We start from the raw sequence: 21,166 nt of genomic DNA on the forward strand, positions 1-21,166 counted from the left end.
TTCAGGGTTTTTTTGTTTAATATAATTGTCATTCGTCGTGAAGTAAGTTGACTTGAAATTTTTTAATTTTTATTTCATTTCAATTGGTCAGTTTTCAATTTTTTGTTTAATTTATTGTAATTCCATTTCAGGGTTTTTTTGCTTAATATAATTGTTATTTTCAGCTATTCATTTTACTTTTCAATTTTATTTGTTCTTTTGGGGATTTCAAATCATATAATATCATATTAGACAATGGAAGTCCAAACTAATAAAATTCATCTATACCAATTGTTTAGCTCCTAAATAAAATTCAAAAGAATAGTATTGAATAGAACAATTACCATTAAAAAAACAATTTTACTTCATACAATAACTTATCAGGGTGAACTTTTCAGTTCACCCTTCTACACATGTATCAAGTTCTCCATTACGATTTTTATTTTTTCATAATGTGAAAAGTGAAAATCTTCAAAAAAGACGACTGCAGTAGATTAATGTGGAATATTTCGTAGTCTAATTGATTTACCACTTCGCCATGAAATATTCAATCTTCTGGCATGGGGCATTGTAAATAATCTGACTTCTCTTCTATTATGATATAGCAATTATTCATACACACAATCACAAATGTCATAACCGCAATTGTTTTTTCAGGAACCATGACAACTGTTATAACCCAACAAACAAAACGTAATTTTTTGATGTTTCAATAGTTTTTATGCTACTCCGGGCAGAGACTTTTACAACTTATACAAAAAAATCATGAAAATCGGTTTAGCCGTTTTCGCGACGCATGATTTTGCTACTTTGTTTTATTTGTCTGTAATTTGTTTAGTTATGTTTCAAATGTTTCAAGAAACGAATCCATAATATGAAAAATCATGAAATCAGATCAGGTGTTATAATATCCAAGAAGAATTATATAGAAAAAAAATAGAGATCCAAGAATATCTAAAAACTGTCAAATTTGGACTTCATACAGCATACCAAAATGTACAAATATTTTGAAAAGCGGCCTTTACCTCATCAGGTACTTGTTAAAGCCAACATCCTGCCATTATGTCGAATTATTATTATTATTACTCTTTATTAGCAAATAATGCTCTTCATAGTAGTCAGTCACTTATAAAATATAAAACAAAAAAAAGATAAAAATAGAGACAAGTCACATTTAAAAAACAAGAAACTAGAAAACAAGACGAATTATTGTTGACTATAACTTGAAATATATTCACTACATTTTCTTTTGAATGAATTTAATGAATCACACCTTTTTATATGACTTGGAAAATTATTAAATGCAATCAGACCAGAACTATACAACGAGTCACAACCTATATATGTTCTCTGTTGATATAAAAATTTCCTATTCTATTTCTAGTGGAGTGTGTATGAATACTACTTGTGCAGGTTAACTGATCACTCAGATAATTTAGCAACATATTGTTTTTAATTTTAAATATAAATATTAGCATATTCAGTGTTTTCCTTAGTTCAGCAGATATAAGAGACAGTGTTTCCAACATGTATTCCATAGATGTGTGTTTATTACAACTTAATATTGCCCTCATGGATCTGTTTTGAAGCTTCTGTAATCTGTTTAGATTGTTATTACTCACAAAATAGAGTAATGTACTGCAATAGTCAAAGTGGGATGCTATTATTGATTTAAATATTGTTAATTTAGCATATTCACTTATTTTATTTTTCAATCTATGTAAAAGATGAATTTTTGTGCCTATTTTCTTCTGAATATAACTACAGTGCGCATTAAGGTTCAATTCTTGATCTAATACCACTCCCAGATATTTAAAAGTTTACCCTTGCAATGTTAACATCATCATTATAAAGATTCAATGACAGCTGTTGACAACCTTGCAGTTGTCTTGAATGATATTTGCTACCTATTAAAAGGCATTTTGTTATATTTTCATTCAACTTGAAGCCTTTGTCACATAACCACTCGTTTAGATTTGATAGTTTCTCATTCAAACATTTTGAGATTTCATTAGTTGTCCCAGAATAGTACAACATAGTGTCGTCGGCAAACAATTTTATCTTACACCTTTTAACATGTATCACAATAACATTTATGTACCTAAGTTTTGTTATCATAAAATTTTACTTGAAAGGCATTTCACATTTTTTTCTTTCTTCTCTTCTCGACTTTTACCTATTAATTATCAGATTATCTTTTAATTATTTACTGGCAGTGGTTTTCATAATGATGTCCTTTCATTAAGTTAAAGCAATAAAATTGAATAATTGTTTCTAAGTACCTTCCTAATGAACTTTTTTAAAACTATTTATTGTTTCTAGTTAACGGAAAAACAGATTTTAAAACAGATTTTTTTTTCTGATATACTCACCTTGTTTAATTTTCACCTCTTTAATTGAATTGAGACATTGCACTGCTGCTTCTAAGTTATCTAAATTCTGAATGTTCCTTTGCCATGCCTGAGCATATTCCCAAGCCATATTTGCCAGCAGAGAACTACTTTCTAGGCTATAAGGAAATTTTGTTTTCAACAAATTTAATTGCTGAAAAATTTTTTCATGGTTAATATCATGGTCCAAATGGGCATATGCTGGTTCGGATTCTTTTTTATCATCTTCAAGTGTTTCATTCCAATTAATATTATCCTGATTCACTCCCATTGATGTGAACCACTTTGCCACTAATTCAGTTACACTACCTCTTCCTTGTTGTAAAACATATTCAAGGCTCACATTTATATTATCAATTTGGAGCTTCGGTAGGGGGCAGTCATTAACGGTTGGTTTAGTAGAGAGAATGATGCTGAGAAACGAAACATCTTCAAGTTTTCCTGTTGAAAAGAGTAAATATTATTTTTTTAAATAAACACAGACCCATCAGCCCCACCACTATTCCACCCTCTGAAATTATAAATACGTTGCTGAGACTTTGAGATACAACCTTCATAGAGCAAAAATTATGAAAACTGTTTCAGCTTCAGAGTGTACAGTTCCTTAAATGGATTGAATATTATAAATATAATAAAAAGATAGTAATGAGATCTGCCTCTCCAAATGGTCATGAAAATTTTTCCATCAAACTAATTTCAGACTTTTAGAGTAACGATGCTAGACCTTAGGGATGAAGTGACACCTTAAACTGGATGATGTCATATGATAGGTTACTTATGATGTACTGTTTGGAACCTTTGGTCTAGTAATGAATATTACTGGAGTTTTTTCCCAACACCAAATCGTTATTTTTACACCTCGACACGTGTTTTGATCACCAAGTGATCATCTTCAAGAGGAAGATAAAACTAGAAACTACTCAAAACTAAAGCTATTTATGCTATTCTGGTACGTCATACAGGTAGGTAATCAGTAATACCACTCATAGAAGTGTACCACCCTAAATTAATTTTACCTTTCTATTATTTTACAATATGTCCTTATGTATGTTTAAATGTTACAGCTATTTTCAGCTATATAAAATTAGTTTCACAATATTGCCTATCTAAATATATTTACAATGTGTCTTTTTGTAGTAATCAGTAAACCCAACAATATTATTTCAACAAGCTATATAGTATGCTATTTGGTATTGGTCCGTTATCGTTATTCATAATATAATTATGTTTACTCATTTCTACACTCTCATAGGCATATAGTTGCCTGTTGTTGTTAACTTGTCTAACTAATCTTAAAGAACTGAAGTCTATGGAATGGTTTTGTTGCAAAATATGTGTTCCTTATATCTCACTTTAATAGATCTTTTTGTCTGTCCATAATATTTTGCATCGCAATCCTTACATTCAATTTCGTAAATTCCAGACTTTTCCGAATTCTCGACTTTGTTTTGGACTTCCCAAAAGGCTCTGCAGTGTATGACTTGTTTAAAAAACCACCTTCATACCTAGTTCCTTGAAAATCTTTCCAAAGTTCTTCGTATATTGGTGGTATGGAACTGAGATGTATTTATCTTGGTTTTTGTCCTTTCTGAAAGTCGAGATTTCGTTCATTCTTAACCTAAACTTCTCTTTCCTAATTATGTCATCTACAATACCCCTCGGGAAACCGTTAGTGGCTGCTATTTCCTGTATTGTACGTTTTTCTTTTGTGAACCTATCATGTGTTAGAGGGAAAGTCAAAAGACGATGCACCAAAAAATTCAACCCAGCACGTTTGTGCTGTCCACAGTGATGTGAACTGTCAGGAATATTCCTGAGAGGGGTATTGTAGATGACATAATTAGGAAAAAGAAGTTTAGGTTAAGAATGAACGAAATCTCGACTTTCAGAAAGGACAAAAACCAAGATAAATACATCTCAGTTCCATACCACCAATATACGAAGAACTTTGGAAAGATTTTCAAGGAACTAGGTATGAAGGTGGTTTTTAAAACAAGTCATACACTGCAGAGCCTTTTGGGAAGTCCAAAAGACAAAGTCGAAAATTCGGAAAAGTCTGGAATTTACGAAATTGAATGTAAGGACTGCGATGAAAAATATTATGGACAGACAAAAAGATCTTTTAAAGTGAGATATAAGGAACACATAGCACACTTAAAATATGGAAGACCTGAAGAATCAGCAGTCGCCCATCATATTTTGCAACAAAACCATTCCATAGACTTCAGTTCTTTAAGATTAGTTAGACAAGTTAACAACAACAGGCAACTAGATGCCTATGAGAGTGTAGAAATGAGTAAACATAATAATATTATGAATAACGATAACGGACCAATACCAAATAGCATACTATATAGCTTGTTGAAATAATAATGTTGGGTTTACTGATTACTACAAAAAGACACATTGTAAATATATTTAGATAGGCAATATTGTGAAACTAATTTTATATAGCTGAAAATAGCTGTAACATTTAAACATACATAAGGACATATTGTAAAATAATAGAAAGGTAAAATTAATTTAGGGTGGTACACTTCTATGAGTGGTATTACTGATTACCTACCAGTATGACGTACCAGAATAGCATAAATAGCTTTAATTTTGAGTAGTTTCTAGTTTTATCTTCCTCTTGAAGATGATCACTTGGTGATCGAAACACGTGTCGAGGTGTAAAAATAACGATTTGGTGTTAGGAAAAAACTCCAGTAATATTCATCTGATAGGTTCTTGAGTTTGAAGTTGAGAAAAGCGACACCTGAAACTAATAGAAGTCACACCTAGACGAAAGCTTTTGAATGAACAGAAGAAGATGAATTTAATTGAAACATCACAACCCTAAATAAAGAATTCTACAAGAAATATTTGTTGGATGAGATAGGATTCAGAGCTTAGGGCAAGGGGAGGGATTGAATGATTGAACAGTGGCAAAAATCATTTGAAAATGGAGAAATCTTAGAAAAAGGTAAAATGACAAGGGTGATCTCCAAAATCGGTGCTCGTGGTTCAGCTAATGTGAGGGATTAAGTTAGTTCAACATCCAAACCTGGAAACATCTTCGATAATCCGCAATGGTAACAGCCTCTCAAGGATGTATGTTTTATCAGCACAAGCGAAAGAAAACACCCACATGAAAGATTGAAATGTTGAATAGCCCTGTCATTTGTTTGAATGTGGTCATGTAGCTTTTACACGAAGATAGCGCTCTCACCAAGAGAGTAGAAACCTTCAAGCATATGGATACAAATAACAACCAGAGGATATTTTGGAGTGAAACTGTTCTGTTCTCTTTGTTAGACAAACTCACCTATTAACATTGACCATTCCAAAATTTCCTGTGTCAACACCTCCATATTGAAATCGTCCAAATTTGAAGATTCATCCGAGTGCAATTCAGTTTCGATGACTTGGGTCACTTGTTTACAAACAGTAGCAGCTGTGAGTGCAGACAAAGGTCTGATAGACTTTGCCAAGAGGGAACGAACCTCACTCCAAAATTGTGAAATTTCACTATACTCTATTTTGATAACTTCTTCATCAGCAGTTTTGGCTAAAGTGTAAATCAATTTGGATAAATTACCTAACTCTTTTTCCAAACTATCCTTGATATGCATTGGTCGGTTAACCCAAAAATTGATGAAGAGGTGAAATAAATACTTTGTAGCAAGTCCAGTTTTCATTATTTCCTTTTGAAACACTTCCAAATTATGGTTTCCTGTAATATAAGGCTTGAATAAAACTTCCGAAGTTTTATACAGACTGGTCTCGCTCACGGTTTCATTGAGATGTATACCATCATTTTTGGATAGATCGAATACTGACAAAAATTCAGCGGAAGAGAATGATGAGTCTTCTGTAAAAGACACATGTACCTCACCGAGATTAACATCACTATTCACATCTCTCAAATCCAATAACCGTTTTATAGTTTCCATTTCTTTTTCATCTATGAGGAAAATCTTATCTTGCTGAGTTGAGCCGCCGCTTTCCATGTCACGATCAGATAGGCTAGTAGCAAATAAATATAATTTCAGTAAAGTAGAAGCCTTTTCGCACCTAGATTTCAGATGTTCTCCTTCTTCAGTAAGATCATCTGCTAAGTTGTGTTGTATGCACTCAATACAATTTAAATTATCTGTGGCAGAAACACTTTCAGTTCCTAATAGCATATCAATTGTTTGAGACTGAAATTCGATTGTTTTTAACTCTTTACAAGTATTAGTGGCTTCCCTTATCAACTTTTCCTTTTCGGTCTCACCAGATTTAATAAGATTTCGTAACTTTTTATACAGATGGATATCTCTGATACGTTTATTATTTTTCTCAGGCAAAGCAAAATGAAATGGTATTGAAATTCCCTTCATCTGACCATCATTGTCAATGAGAATGGTAGTGTACGGACAAATATATTTACTTCTTCTTGATGTGGTGAATCCCATTAGGCCATAATTAAAGTAATGTAAAATACTATGTTTGGAAGCTGTGAAAGTAGCTATCCTATTTCCCAGTTGTAAGGAAAAAATCTCCAGAGTACCCTTTTTAGGGGAATAAATATTTAAAAACGTTGCTACTTTATCACCAGATTTATTTTTTCCTTTTTTTTCTTCGAGAACTTGAGTGAAAGAACACTGAGCATCCCTGTAACCCTTGAATATCTTCAAGGTTATTCCTCGCAAAGAATCAACAACTAAAACTCGACCAAGCGCATCACATACTGCTACTAGTTTGTGATCTGGAGACATGATTATTTCTGTAGAAGTACGTTCCAGGTCGCATAGACCAAACTCATATAGCATATTTTCAGCAGGTTGCATGGCTAATGGTATCTGTTTTGGTGGTTGAGATTTTGTACCAGTGAGCCATTCCCTACAAAATACAGAAAAGCGATTTTACTACAAAATAACTATACATATATTTTGAGAAGCAAGTTGTTCATATACACAAACGAATAGTGAATAAAAAGAAGAGTATACAGAACAAATAATATAAACACACTGTCGGGGGAGGTTTAATGTCTGGGAGTAATTCTAGATTCCAAACTGACCTGGAACCAACACTTGGACTGGATAAAAAGGAAAGCGGAGGTTGCTCGCCAGACGCACCTATGAAAAAACATGGTATATTGGCTATACATGATGGTGGTTAAACCCATGATATCATACACATCTATGGTCTGGTGGTCAAAGATAAAGCCAAAGATGACACCCAAGTCAACTTGGCAAGTTGACTTGGGTGTCACACCACTAGGTGGTTCCACTTATGTCTCTCTTGCGTTTACGCAGTTATTTCTATTAAGTACTTTTCTTAGTTTTTCACATTTTATTAGTTAGGGAAGCCACAGATTATGCTGTAGACGACCCCTCCCGATATAGAAGGCCCCGACACTCTGTCGAATGAGGCCCTCATGTCCCCCGTTAACGGATGAATAACTTTCTCATCCATCCCACCCCAGCCAGGTAGGGGTATCCCGTGAAGGGCGGCACTGATATCTAAGGACTTCATGCCGTCATCAATCAGTCATGAACCCATTGGTCCCTCTCAAGACCAACAATCAGCCAAAAGGGTAGGGGAGCCGGTCTCCAAACCTGGAAGAATTCACAATGACATTCTGGTCACATTTTATCTTCAATCGAGGACCGCCTGCCCGGTACTGATGATGCCCAATAGGCTGAAACAGCTGTCTACCGGTGGCTCTTAAATTGATATCAATATGGGAATGATCAGAATGGTACTTATTTATTATTCTTTTGATTTTCATTATTTTCCATCAGCTTGACTGCATTAACCTTTCTCGATTTTGTATATATATATATATATATATATATATATATACAGGGTCCTGCAACAGTGGCGCGGTGTTCCATATCTCTATATAGGAAGCAGATAGGAATCTAATTTTCTATAATATTACCTTATTGCTCGAGCTCGACAAAATAAAAATATTGGCGGTCACACAGGGTGTTCGATTTTTTCTGGGCGGATCCCAACTGTGTCTTTTTAAATGGCAACCTATATTTTTTATCGCTTTTTCGGTTTCTTCATAGAAAATAAAATAAACTTTATGTATATCTGCACTTCGAAAATATTGACGGTTTTCGAGATATCTAGCATGACAGGTTTTTTTTTTCCAATATTCGTCACTCAGAATATTTGAAATTATAAAGTGGTGCCAAGTCCAGTTGAAATTTTTTTTTGGTCGAATATTCTACATTGGTAACTCTCTCAAACGATATATCTGAAATCGACCTGTGATATACAGGGTATGAAAAACCGCTTGCCAAATATTGTAAATGAAAATTTGCAAAATCTTCCTTAGATTAAATGGAACACCCTGTATATTATTGATCCATAAGAAGCGCCAACGAAACCTCTACAAATTTCATTAAGTATTCCCTATGGCTAAGTTCAATAGTTTTTCTTAAATGAGCATTTCTTTCGAAAAATGGTCATTTTTTCAAAGCGAAATCCATTTGACGACTGATAAAAATATACGAAAGATATCTTGTTTCAATTTTGTACATTAGAAGGTGTCCAAACAAATATTTTTTAACGAAATAAATGTATGTACCTATCACTTTTTGCTAAATGGAAAATTATTTTTTCATTGGATGCAGAATTTCACTCATAAATCGTGCAATATCAAACCAAACAAGTTAAAAGAAAGAAACATTATAAATAACTATTTTTTTCATGTTATTATATTCATTCAGAGCTTGAGTTCTAGATATTCAAATTTGTCAACTGGCAAATTACAAAACTACAAAAGGGAGAGTTTAATTAAGGTTGATAATGAAACTTTTATAAAATATGTTCAACATGTCTTCCATTTTCTTGAATGCAGAGCTGAAGTCTATGTTTGAAAGACTGTTCTACCCTGCGCAAGACAGCTGGTGTAATGCTGCGAAAAGCATTCGTTATTCTAAGTCGCATATTTTCGGGAGAAGTTGGTGGCTCAACGTAAACCATATTTTTTATGTATCCCCATAAGAAAAAATCTAGTTTCGTCAAATCTGGTGATCTAGCGGGCCACCGTACAGGCCCATTCCGTCCTATCCATTTATTGGGAAATACTTCATTTAGATGATCTCTCACTTCTGCCGAATAGTGAGCAGGTGCACCATCATGTTGTAACCACATTCTATTGCGGAGGTCAAGAGGAATATCATCTAACAAACCTGGTAAATCATTTCGTAAGAAATTGAGATACATTGCACCATTCATATGTCCCTCAAAAAAGTATGGACCAATTACATATTCTCCAATGATGCCTCCCCAGACATTTATCGACCACCTATGTTGATAATCCACCTGTCTCAATAAGTGAGGATTTTCTGTCGCATAATAATGGTAATTATGTCGATTTACAAATCCATTTTTATGGAATGTCGATTCATCCGACCATAAAATATTATTGAAAAAATATTCGTTTCGACGAATTTTGTTCATGGCCCAATTGCAAAATCTCACTCTTTTCTCGAAATCAGCATACAGTAGTTCTTGATGTAACTGAACGTGGTATGGATGCAAGCGATGTTTCTTCAATACTCGTTGCACTGATCTCTCACTTATATCCACTATTTCCCCAATTTGTCGTTGACTCCTACTAGGATCTTCTTCAACAGCAAGAAGAACTTGCAATTCATTATCTTCATTAGTAGCTGGCTTGATGCGCTCTTGTTTGGAATAATTAATAGATCCAGTTTCAACGAATCGTCCCAAGACCTTTCGGAAAGATCTTTCATCTGGATGCCTTCTATCTGGATACCGTTGAGAATAAATTCTACTTGCCAATAAACAATTCCTGTCTGATTCACCTAATATGAAAATCATATCAATCAAATCACTTTCTGATAACAACATTCTGATGAAATTATACCGACAGTTCAACTTCACGATTGACTAAAAATTTCAATATTCATTTGCAGCCAAATATTTTGTTCTGTCATTTGCCAGACTACTTGATTTCCAATAAATATTTCATTCGCTGAAAGGTTGTTTTAGACCGAAAGAATATGGCACAAATTCCGAGATTTTTGAAATTATTGTAACTATTCAAGAACGATCATTTTGTGGTGTAATTCGCAACTTATTTATCTAGCAACAGGTAATTTTAGGAATGGGCGATATTTTAAGGAAAGGGTATTTTTTGTATATTCTCATCAGTCGTCAAATGGATTTCGCTTTGAAAAAATGACCATTTTTCGAAAGAAATGCTCATTTAAGAAAAACTATTGAACTTAGCCATAGGGAATACTTAATGAAATTTGTAGAGGTTTCGTTGGCGCTTCTTGTGGATCAATAATATACAGGGTGTTCCATTTAATATAAGGAAGATTTTGCAAATTTTCATTTACAATATTTGGCAAGCGGTTTTTCATACCCTGTATATCACAGGTCGATTTCAGATATATCGTTTGAGAGAGTTACCAATGTAGAATATTCAACAAAAAAAAAATTTCAACTGGACTTGGCACCACTTTATAATTTCAAATATTCTGAGTGACGAATATTGGAAAAAAAAACCTGTCATGCTAGATATCTCGAAAACCATCAATATTTTCGAAGTGCAGATATACATAAAGTTTATTTTATTTTCTATGAAGAAACCGAAAAAGCGATAAAAAATATAGGTTGCCATTTAAAAAGACACAGTTGGGATCCGCCCAGAAAAAATCGAACACCCTGTGTGACCGCCAATATTTTTATTTTGTCGAGCTCGAGCAATAAGGTAATATTATAGAAAATTAGATTCCTATCTGCTTCCTATATAGAGATATGGAACACCGCGCCACTGTTGCAGGACCCTGTATATATTCACCCTATATATATATATATATATATATATATATATATATATATATATATATATATATATATATATATATATTTATATATATATTTATATATATATTATATATATATATATATATATATATATATATATATATATATATATATATATATATATATATATATATATAAATATATATATATATATATATATATATATATATATATATATATATATATATATATATAAATATATATATATATATATATATATATATATATATATATATATATATATTCACCCTATATATATATATATATATATATATATATATATATATATATATATCTGAAAATTTGACAATACTAAAGTCGATGGGGGCAACTCAGTTAAAATATTTTCAAAGTAGCTGTCAACTTCGTTATTTTGAATGGAACACCCTACATATCATTACATTTTTGGATCCTACATAAGAATCTAAGTACTTTTTGTGTATAATGTCCTATATCTAAGTCTAATCGTTATTGACATATTCAAGTTTTTATGTCAAAAATGATGTTTGCAGACTCTTCAATAATATCAATTTTTCCTATAAGGAAACCTTCATCATTATGTTTTGGTCGGGTTCCTTGTAGAGGGGAACCAAATTTATTAGACTTTATATGAAATTTCGATAATTATCAATACAGGGTGATCAAAAAACGATGAAATTTAATAAATCGTCTAAAGTGACTTTTTTCAAATGGAAACCCCCATTTTTATTATTTAATCTTATTAAGCATTAAAAATAAGTGGAACTTTATATGAGGATACGTATTCCGAAAACTAGTAGTTTTCGATATATTTGCAATTTGATATTTTTCTATCGACAGATCACTTACTATATAGTTTCTAAATTCTGTCAGTTGGCCACGACGGCGCGGTATTAGAAAACAATCAATTGATACGATAATGTCACTACTTGTCGTTTGCAAATTGTCAATAATAAATGAAGGGATATTTTGAGGCATACTCAAGATTATCTCAGGCAGCAATACTAAGAATTTTACAAAACCTCAAGTTTCATCCATAAGTCTTTTCCAAAATTAAACATCTTAAAAGATACCGACTTTTCACGAAGATTAGAGTTCTGTGAATTAATTTCACTTCGATCTCAAGAAAATGTTTTTTTGGATAATATTATTTGAATGGGAAGTGTCCAAGTGACTTGGCACATTTGATTCCACCAAGAGCGGTACATATCAGAAATACGCGACGGATTGTAGGTATTCATCGTTTTGAGGTTCAACTCAGTACACCTCGAACTTCAATGTTTAAGAACTCTCTCATCTAAAGAACTGCGTTCATGTGGAATAAACTTCCTGAGAACCCTTTTCCGAATGCATATTTAATCTCCAGCGATTAAAATCCAATGTGAATCGCTACTTTCGCACAGGCACCGCTCTGAGAGCGCCTTAAGGATTTTTCTGTAGTGCTTGTGTTTTGTCCTTAATGGAATTTTTAATCGACGAAATTCCCATTATTGCAGTGACACAAATGTACATTCATTTAGAGAATTAAATTTTCAAGAGTTCTGGCAATTTAATGTTAATTGTGCCATAAGAAATGACAGCAAAGTAGCCTTAGAATTTTATGAAGACAATTCAAATGGCAACTGAAGACAGTTTTGATTCTTCTAGTTATAAAACAACATTTAATAATTTCCAGGTGAGCGTTATCGTAACATATTACACAATTTTGTAATCAACTACCTATAAAATTTGCCGCTGGCTGATCATAGAAATGTATTGTACTGCTACTAAATGTAATCAACTGCAAAATATGTTTCATAGGTCAATGGATAGCCAACAACGGACCACATCTTTGACCGACCCGCTCCCCAGATCTGACAGTACTCGATTTTTTATCTGGGGAACAGTCAAAAATAATGTTTATAATACCGCAGTAACCCCAAGTAAGTTTGCATGCGAAGAATCAGAACTGAATTTTAATAACTTAACTCTCAGTCAGTGAGGAGAGCCACCCATGAAGAATTGCTAAGAAAGTACGAGAAATGTGTAGAAGTTCAAGGGCATCAATTTCAACATTTATTAAAATATTTTTTGTAACTCTTCATTCTATTTAAATATATTCTTTGATATCCATTTAATTTTTTTTGGTCATTTTTCTCCACATTGTCTCTTATGGATCCAAAATTCTTGAAGTTTAGTATAATGTTCTTGACAGTACTTGGTGATGGTTTCTTTTTTTCCGGAAATCGGGTGGCAAATGTATCACATATCCTTGAAATTACTTTATCACATTCTCTGTAAATAATAAATAAATGGCAGGTAGGATGGACTACACCTTACCAAAAGCATTCCGACCAATTAGTCTCACATCGTTCTTTTTAAAAACTATGGAGAGACTATGTGAGCGTTACATAAGAGATGAAGTACTAGTTCACAACCCACTTCATCCAAATCAGCATGAATATACTCCGGGAAGGTCTACTGATTCGGCCCTTCACTATGTGGTTGTCAGAATCGAGAGATCATTGGACAACAAAGAATCCACCCTGGGTGTATTTATAGATATCGAGGGAGTGTTTGATAAAACAACCTTTCCAACAATTACCCAGCAACTACACTCCAGGAATGAACCCCTGGCAGTAAAAGAATAGATACTCAAGATGCTCTCTAGTAATGCAATAATTATCAATGTAGAAGACATCACAGTGGGAGGACCGGTCATGAGGGGATGTCCACAGGGAGGGGTCTTATCACCCCTTCTCTGGAACATAGTTCTGGATACCCTGATTAAGCACTTCAACAATAATGAATTCTACACAATTGCATATGCAGATGACATAGTTTTCATGCAGACCGGCAAATTTGTGAACACACTGTGCGATATAGCACAGGATGGGCTCAAATTAATAGAAACATGGTGTAAGGAACACTAAATGTCAATCAATTCCAAAAAGACGGAGATGGTTCTTTTCACCAGAAAAAAAAGTTTATCGGGCTTAAAACCTCACGAAATCTTCAAAAGCAAACTAAACTTCTCTGAAAAGGTGAAATACCTTGGTACTATCCTCGACAGGAAGCTAACATGGAGTAGAGCAAAAAGAGAATATGTGGCTTATGAGTAATGTCGAAGGACAGTAGGAGGCGCATGGAGTCTTTCACCTCGTGTGGTACCTGGATCTACACTGCAATACTAAGACCTATGTTAACGTACGGAGCCATTGCATGAGGACCGAAAGTTCTACAAGCAACATCACAAGAGCCATGAGAACAACCCGTAACGCGGCAATGGAATTGATTACTGGTCTGACCCCTCTGGAACTGTACGTTAAAGAGGTTGCGTTAGTGGCCATGTTACGATTGCGCATGGCTGGTGTAAAACTCGAAGTAGGAATGGGTCAATTGAAGCTGAGCCTATGGCCGCTTACTGCGCAACCTCTGCTGCAGGCAACCAGTGATGCAATTGAACCCAGGTTTGTGTTTAATAAACCTTACAAAATACAAATAAAACAGAACACCGAGTGAGATGCTACAAATGCAATACGCATATATACAGACGGCTCAAAAACCAAAGAGGGCTCAGGAAGTGAAGTGTACTCCAGATCATTAAGCCTAAGGATTAAGTGGGGAATGGGAAAAAATACCAGCGTGGTCCAAACAGAACTGGCTGATATCTCAAAAGAAATAACCAGGAAAAGAATTTCTGGCAAAAACACAACAATCTGCACTGATAGCAGACAAGCCCTATTAGCCTTGAACAGACAACGTGTCACCTCAGAGCTATTACTAGAGTGCCAACAAGATTTAGCCAAAGCCTCGGTAGATAATAACATTATCCTGAGGTGGGTTAAAGGGCATGACAGGAGTGAAGTTAATCGCATTTCCGACTCTTTAGTCAAGGAAGCGGCTGGACTAAGAATTTTAGGACCCAGTGGCACCTACGGCCTGATGACTTCAACAACAATTATGGAACTAGCCAAACATTACACCCAAGCTCAACCCCTAAAGAGATGGGATGGAATCAAAGGATGCAAGTTTGCACAGTAGTAGGATTTCTGACTGGCCACTGTCAACTAAGGAAACACCTCCTTAAGATGGGGCTAGGACACACCACTATGCAGGATGTGTGAATAGGAAGATGAAACTGTCAGGCATGTCCTATATGAATGTCCAGAGTTATCGTCGGCAAATCTTGGCCTTCACCTGCCGATATAAAGGAGATGTCTCGCAGAGACCTGTCCACCTTCCTGGAAAGGACAGGATGGACGATGACCTAGGAAGACAACTCCTTGGGAGGATGTACAATGGGTCACATGTGGCCTAAGTGCTGTGAGCCTACACTCACCCTCTCTAGTCTACAGATACAGATATACAGAATGGTCTATGTACGTGGTTAAGACCGTATGTCTTGTAACAAGATGTGTCTAGGTACGTCACATGAACTTTACAATTTTTGGCATAATAAAAAACAGACGCTCTTAAGTAAGTTAACAATAGAAGTATTGGGATATTTTGCTGAGGATTTAGTTGTAAATTTAACGTATCGTGACCGAATACCATTAGTGTACAAGTTTTCAATTCCAAACTAATGCAAAGAGGAATAAACACAAAGAAATATTCAAGACTCTTGCTCGAGCCCAAGGATTCATGAACAATGAATCAAAACTAATAGTTTCATAGTGAAAAATTATTGAGGATTCGCCTTTTTCCTTATGCTACAGGCATTTATATTTACTATTCTGAGATCACTAATTTCCGAAATACTATGCATTTTATTGAAGGTTTCATTATTTATTCTTAAATAGTAGGCAGAATATTTTGAATGTGATGAACGTTAAGCCGACAATTTATAATTTGTGGCTAAAAGAACCATCAACTTGTGTTGATTTCAAGAACTACTCTCGAATTTCAATAAAATGTTAGCTTCTTATCTTTATCATACCCAAGAAATCTTAAAAAGTCTTGCTCATTTTTTACCTTTACTCCAATTTTCGATGTAAAGAAAGTTTAGCAGGGCTGCAAATATCAACCTAATCAAGTTGATACCCTTCTAGAGACATTAATTCAAGGTTGTATAATCTCTTAGTTTGGCTAAAGCATCGAAAAAGGAGCTAAGTTTGGTTGTACTACTAGTTGGTTTCACTAATTGTTGATGTGATAGGAAAACACCTTCGCTATTGACCTCATCTATTGGTATCTCTTTAATAACTCCTTCAACCAACCATTCTCAGAAGACATCATTATATAGTATCCATCTTTGTCCAGTTTTCTCATTAAAGAGTATAGAAAATTCTCAATCATTCTGAAATTTTTCGATGAAGAAGGATGACCCATGATCCACTGCACATCAACTTGGTATCTGCCATCAATGTCTTTCCTAACTGGTTTCATAGTCTCTCATTTTCTTCACTAAGATCTGTAATTGAAGATATCACTTCAGACTGTAACATAGAATTAGATTTTTCAATCATTGAAAAAGGATTTTCTGTTTTTCCCATGAAGCTCCAACCAGAATTAGTTTTCATGAAAAATAAATCATACTTTATAACATAACAATGGTCAGATAACAGTTTTCTGGCTACATAAATCTATAGGAATGTCAATTGGACCTGTCTCAGTTATATAGATACTCAATTCATAGAGTTGTTGCATCTAGTGGGTTAAATAATTCGACAGTGCAATAATATTTTCCATGCAGGCTTTGTAAGTTCACACTATAACAACAATGAAAAATGGCGTATATTTCTATTTCTCCAAAAAGTGCATGTACCATTTTTTCTGATCCAATGGGCCCCAAGTTCATATCTGTGGCTATAATTTATTTATATATGATCTTTTAGAACCATTATATATCAATCAATACTCGTACGTATCTTGACATGTTTCTACCATGTAGATAAACAATAAGAGCCTGCTTTCCAGTTTCTATTGACTCCAGGCAACTAAGAACAGAATAGCCAGGTGGAATTTTGAATAAATCAGAGGCAGATATGTCTCCTATATTTTTTTAACATTTAGGTATGCATTAATCCGGTACGGTGGGAAATTCGTTAGATATCTCTTTCGTTCCAAACTTCTGATGTTCCGAACTAGAGGTTGCAAGTTTGATTCTTTCTTCTTTCTCAACTTCGGTACATAAAAATACTATGAATGCGCTCCTTCAATGAAACTTTTAGGGGAAAAGTAGGGTTTTTCAGCCAAACACGCGATTTTTTGGTTAGATATGATTCAATCAAAGGATAGTTTTTCTCCAGAAGGAAGTCAACTTTTAACAATCTAAGAATGTATCAGACAGAGTTTAAGATCAGCTAAGGACCCCAGAGAACCTTTAGCAATTCCCGGGGTATACCAGATTCCTTGTAGCTGCGGGTTGGTCTACATTGGAACCACGAAAAGAAGTGTGGGTACCAGTCTCTCTGAATACATGAGAAATTTTCGACTCAGACAAACCAACAAATCAGCTGTTGCCGAATATGAACTCAACAAGGTACTCACATAATCACATTCGAAGAAACAGTAATACTCAATCAAACTCGAAATTACTATCGAGAGGCAAAAGAAATAAAAAAAAACAGGAATACTTTCAAAAACAGACAATGCAATCTTACTACCTGTCCTTGCAGGTACACAAACAAGGTCAGGTAATCCAACTGAGAGAAACCAAACTACGCCCGCTTATAATAATATAAAACCAGAGTCAAATATGAACATCGTAGGTAATGCAGTCGAAACAACAGGAACAACAATTCAAGCACCAATTCGGGCACTGCGACCGTTACCACAATGCGTTTGATAAGGTCTGCCGCAGTAGTAGACGAAACGTCAGGCATAAAATCCTGCAAAATAGCTTTCACAAATTTCATCAAAAAAATTCTCAACTCTTTCTTAAAGAATGTCAAGCCTTCTTTGAAGAATTTAGAGTTTTCCTTACAACTCAATCAAATCTGGATTCGCAGAATGTGATATATTTACTGCCATCGTGAATTCTAGTGAATGAGGTCTTAAGCATATCCAATGCTTCATCAGTGGGCCCATTTTTATTTGTTCAGTCACAATGGCCAAAATATGTTGCCATTATCAACTCGATTGGTATAGTAATCTATCAAGTAGCAGAGTAGCAAGAAAATAGATAAGCATCACTAAGAAACATAAAGTTGCAACATATTTTCGAAATTGAACAGTGTCTTACATTCCATCAAAAAAAAATCAAAACAATTCAACATCAAAGCTAATCGAACATATGATACTCCATGGCAATTTCAAACAAAGTTAACTACACTGAAATATGAGTTTCTCAATGGATTTTTTTGAGTTATCATTTTGATTTCAACCCATATAAAACTTATTATAAAGAATGAAAGAAATAGCAGATATTCGATTAAAATATCCAACAACTTCATTTACATAATGCTTTGTTAAGAGATTTTCACTGAACAATTTACAATTTAAGAAAAATGTGTCAGTATTCTTCAGAAAAATTGCCTTCTGAAATGCATTTGGAAATCTCATTTTATTAAATAGCTGGGATCATTAATATTCCAAATGATATTCGAAAAGTGTCAGGGATATTTGCTAATATTTTGGTTAAAAAACATATATTTTTAATGTACAAAGTTCAATTAGAGTTGGGATATTAATATTTTCATTTCATATCATGGAATTGGCTGATATTTCCACTGGACAGTTCACAAAACCACAACATGTGTTTCGCTATACAATAGTTTCCTTAAACATTTTCATAAAACATGTATGAAAATGCTTGATACTATTGTGTAGTGGACCACGTGTCGCAGTTTTGTAAACTGTTCGTTTTCTTTCATATCTTGATCTGTTTCAGTAAAACTTTTTCATTATTCTCTTATTGTAACTGAAAAATTACTTTTGAATTTTGAAGGTTTTTTGGATGATTTTTGAATATATTAATATCATTCATATAACATATAAGAAGACTAAATGTGGATACTTTGAGTTTAAAAAATCATTCATATACCTATAATATTTGATAAAAATTGTTTCTTAGGTATTTTACTTACGGCAATGCTGATATCAGTTTACTAGCAACTGCTTTGGCAACATCAATTAGTTCGTGCTGATATCCTGCTTCAGGAGCATAATGATATCCCAAAAATGGTTTAGAACCAGCTGCTAACACCAGAGTGATAAGAGGTGTCTCCAATTGTCTCCGGGTATCAAATCCCCCACAAGTGGAAATTGAAGTCAAATAGTCGAAAGTACAAGGAAAACCTACACCAACTACTGCACTGTCATTTATAACAGACTGGTCTTGGAATCCCCATTTCTTGGGAAGTATGACTGGAGTATGATTTAATGTAACACCTTTGTCAAATTCACTTTTGATCTTTTTCAACATAGGGAAAAAATCTGCTCCCCTTAAAAAGCATATAATACTTTGATACTGAATATATATTTTTTCTCCAGAAAAAATTGATATGTCTGATCTCGAATTATGCTGAGACTGGCATTTTATTGAAATAATTTTTTCAGCATGAAATTGTTCCTCGAAAAGAATTTCGCAAGTTTCTGTATAGCACCTAACATGCCCTGAATCAAAACCCACTAGAATGCAGGTCCAATCATGTGTTTTGTCTTTATGATCAATGATCGGTATACAAACAAGTGCTTTAACTTTGTCATATTCATGAATACTTCCAGAGTAAGTGATATGAAAATAATCCAAGGAGGATTCAGAGTCCCATTTGGAAGTGAGAATTACAATTTTCCTCTCATTTGCTATGGCAATTACATCGCCAATAGGTGAAAGAGATATTTTACACAGTTGTAACCAGCTGTCAGTACCTACAAATAATTGAATATAATAAAAAATTATAAGACAATAAAATTACCAAACCTCTTTGATCATCTGTTGGGAATAAACATCTCCTTATTTCATCGATTTCTTTTATGTGAGCTATCAAGCGAACCTCACACGACATTTTTGTCGGAAATATTTATGAGAATTTCCGAATTGCATGCCTTTGTCAAAAAATCAAAATCAAACACTTTTTCATAACATCTGTAAAACTGCCTTCTGTGTGTATTTGACAAATGACCAGATGACAAAAAAGGTTTGAATGACGAACTTTTCTAACAATGTTGCCAGGTCAAATCACCTTTCCTCTAAATAGTCTGAATCTACGGATACTAAATTTCTCAAGATAGGTAAATTACTGATGTCAATTTCTTTTTTATCTTTTTCAGGGGCATGCTCATTTAAAGTCACCCAATAAACATAGCCTGAAAATTGAAGAATGTCAGGCCTATACAGAAGGCACAAAAAGTTTTGAACGACTGAATCAATCTCGGCCCAACCTTTAAAAATATTATCATAATAAGGCTGGGGTATTCTCCCTGTACTCTAAAATTTCAAAAAATGTCATTAAAACTTTCTCTAACTTTTCATAGAAACTTTCTATAGTTTTCGGAAACAATACAAATGTAAAAGTTGAAATGAATTATTCCATGCATCTATGTCAAAAACCAATTATCAAATTATCATAAAAGAAGACCTGTTATATCATTTTAATAATATTTTTATCAATTTTGTCTTCAATTTGTTAACATGACCCTGTAGATAACAAAACAAAATGTTTGGTTCACTCGAAGCACTCGAGAGCCTCAACGAAGTAGTTTGGATTAGGGAAGAAAAAGAATAGCTCTAAAGAGCTAGAACTGAAAGAACCACTGGAAGAAAAGAACCGTAGAGAGTTGAAAAGAGGGAAAAAGCTGACAGTTTACACCTTCAACTCGAATAAGAACTACGTAAAGCCGAGATAGATGCGTAAGGAGGCAACAGTTAGGCTCAATCAGAAGCAAGGAGCGAAAATATCAGGAGAGAATTAGTTGAAGAACAAGAAAAAAACTGAGAAACCCACTGACAATATCTCCAAGGTAGAAGGACAATTTCGTAAAGAGAAACCAGGCAATATCACATCAAAAGAAGTACAACAGCTGCAACAACTGTTGCAAAACTTCCCAGG

At 33.9% G+C, this 21,166-nt stretch overlaps 1 protein-coding gene across 1 annotated transcript in view; it reads right to left on the reverse strand.

Annotated features, from left to right (window-relative positions):
• Positions 1 to 20,245, reverse strand: part of Rab3-GAP (Rab3 GTPase activating protein) — a 34,053-nt gene extending 13,808 nt beyond the window's left edge. Inside the window, exons 1-4 of the mRNA XM_023168668.2 lie at positions 20,038 to 20,245; positions 19,202 to 19,985; positions 5,677 to 7,235; positions 2,352 to 2,810 (exon numbers count right to left, since the gene is read on the reverse strand). Of these exons, the coding sequence (XP_023024436.2) occupies positions 2,352 to 2,810; positions 5,677 to 7,235; positions 19,202 to 19,985; positions 20,038 to 20,122 (2,887 nt within the window). The 5' untranslated portion in view covers positions 20,123 to 20,245. The remainder of the gene's footprint in view (positions 1 to 2,351; positions 2,811 to 5,676; positions 7,236 to 19,201; positions 19,986 to 20,037) is intronic.
• Positions 20,246 to 21,166: the final 921 nt, after the last annotated feature.

The sequence above is a fragment of the Leptinotarsa decemlineata genome, unplaced genomic scaffold (assembly GCF_025532065.1).
Source record: "Leptinotarsa decemlineata unplaced genomic scaffold, Ldec_3_MD MMD2_tig00000882_RagTag_RagTag, whole genome shotgun sequence".
In the NCBI taxonomy this organism is placed as follows: Eukaryota; Metazoa; Arthropoda; class Insecta; order Coleoptera; family Chrysomelidae; genus Leptinotarsa; species Leptinotarsa decemlineata.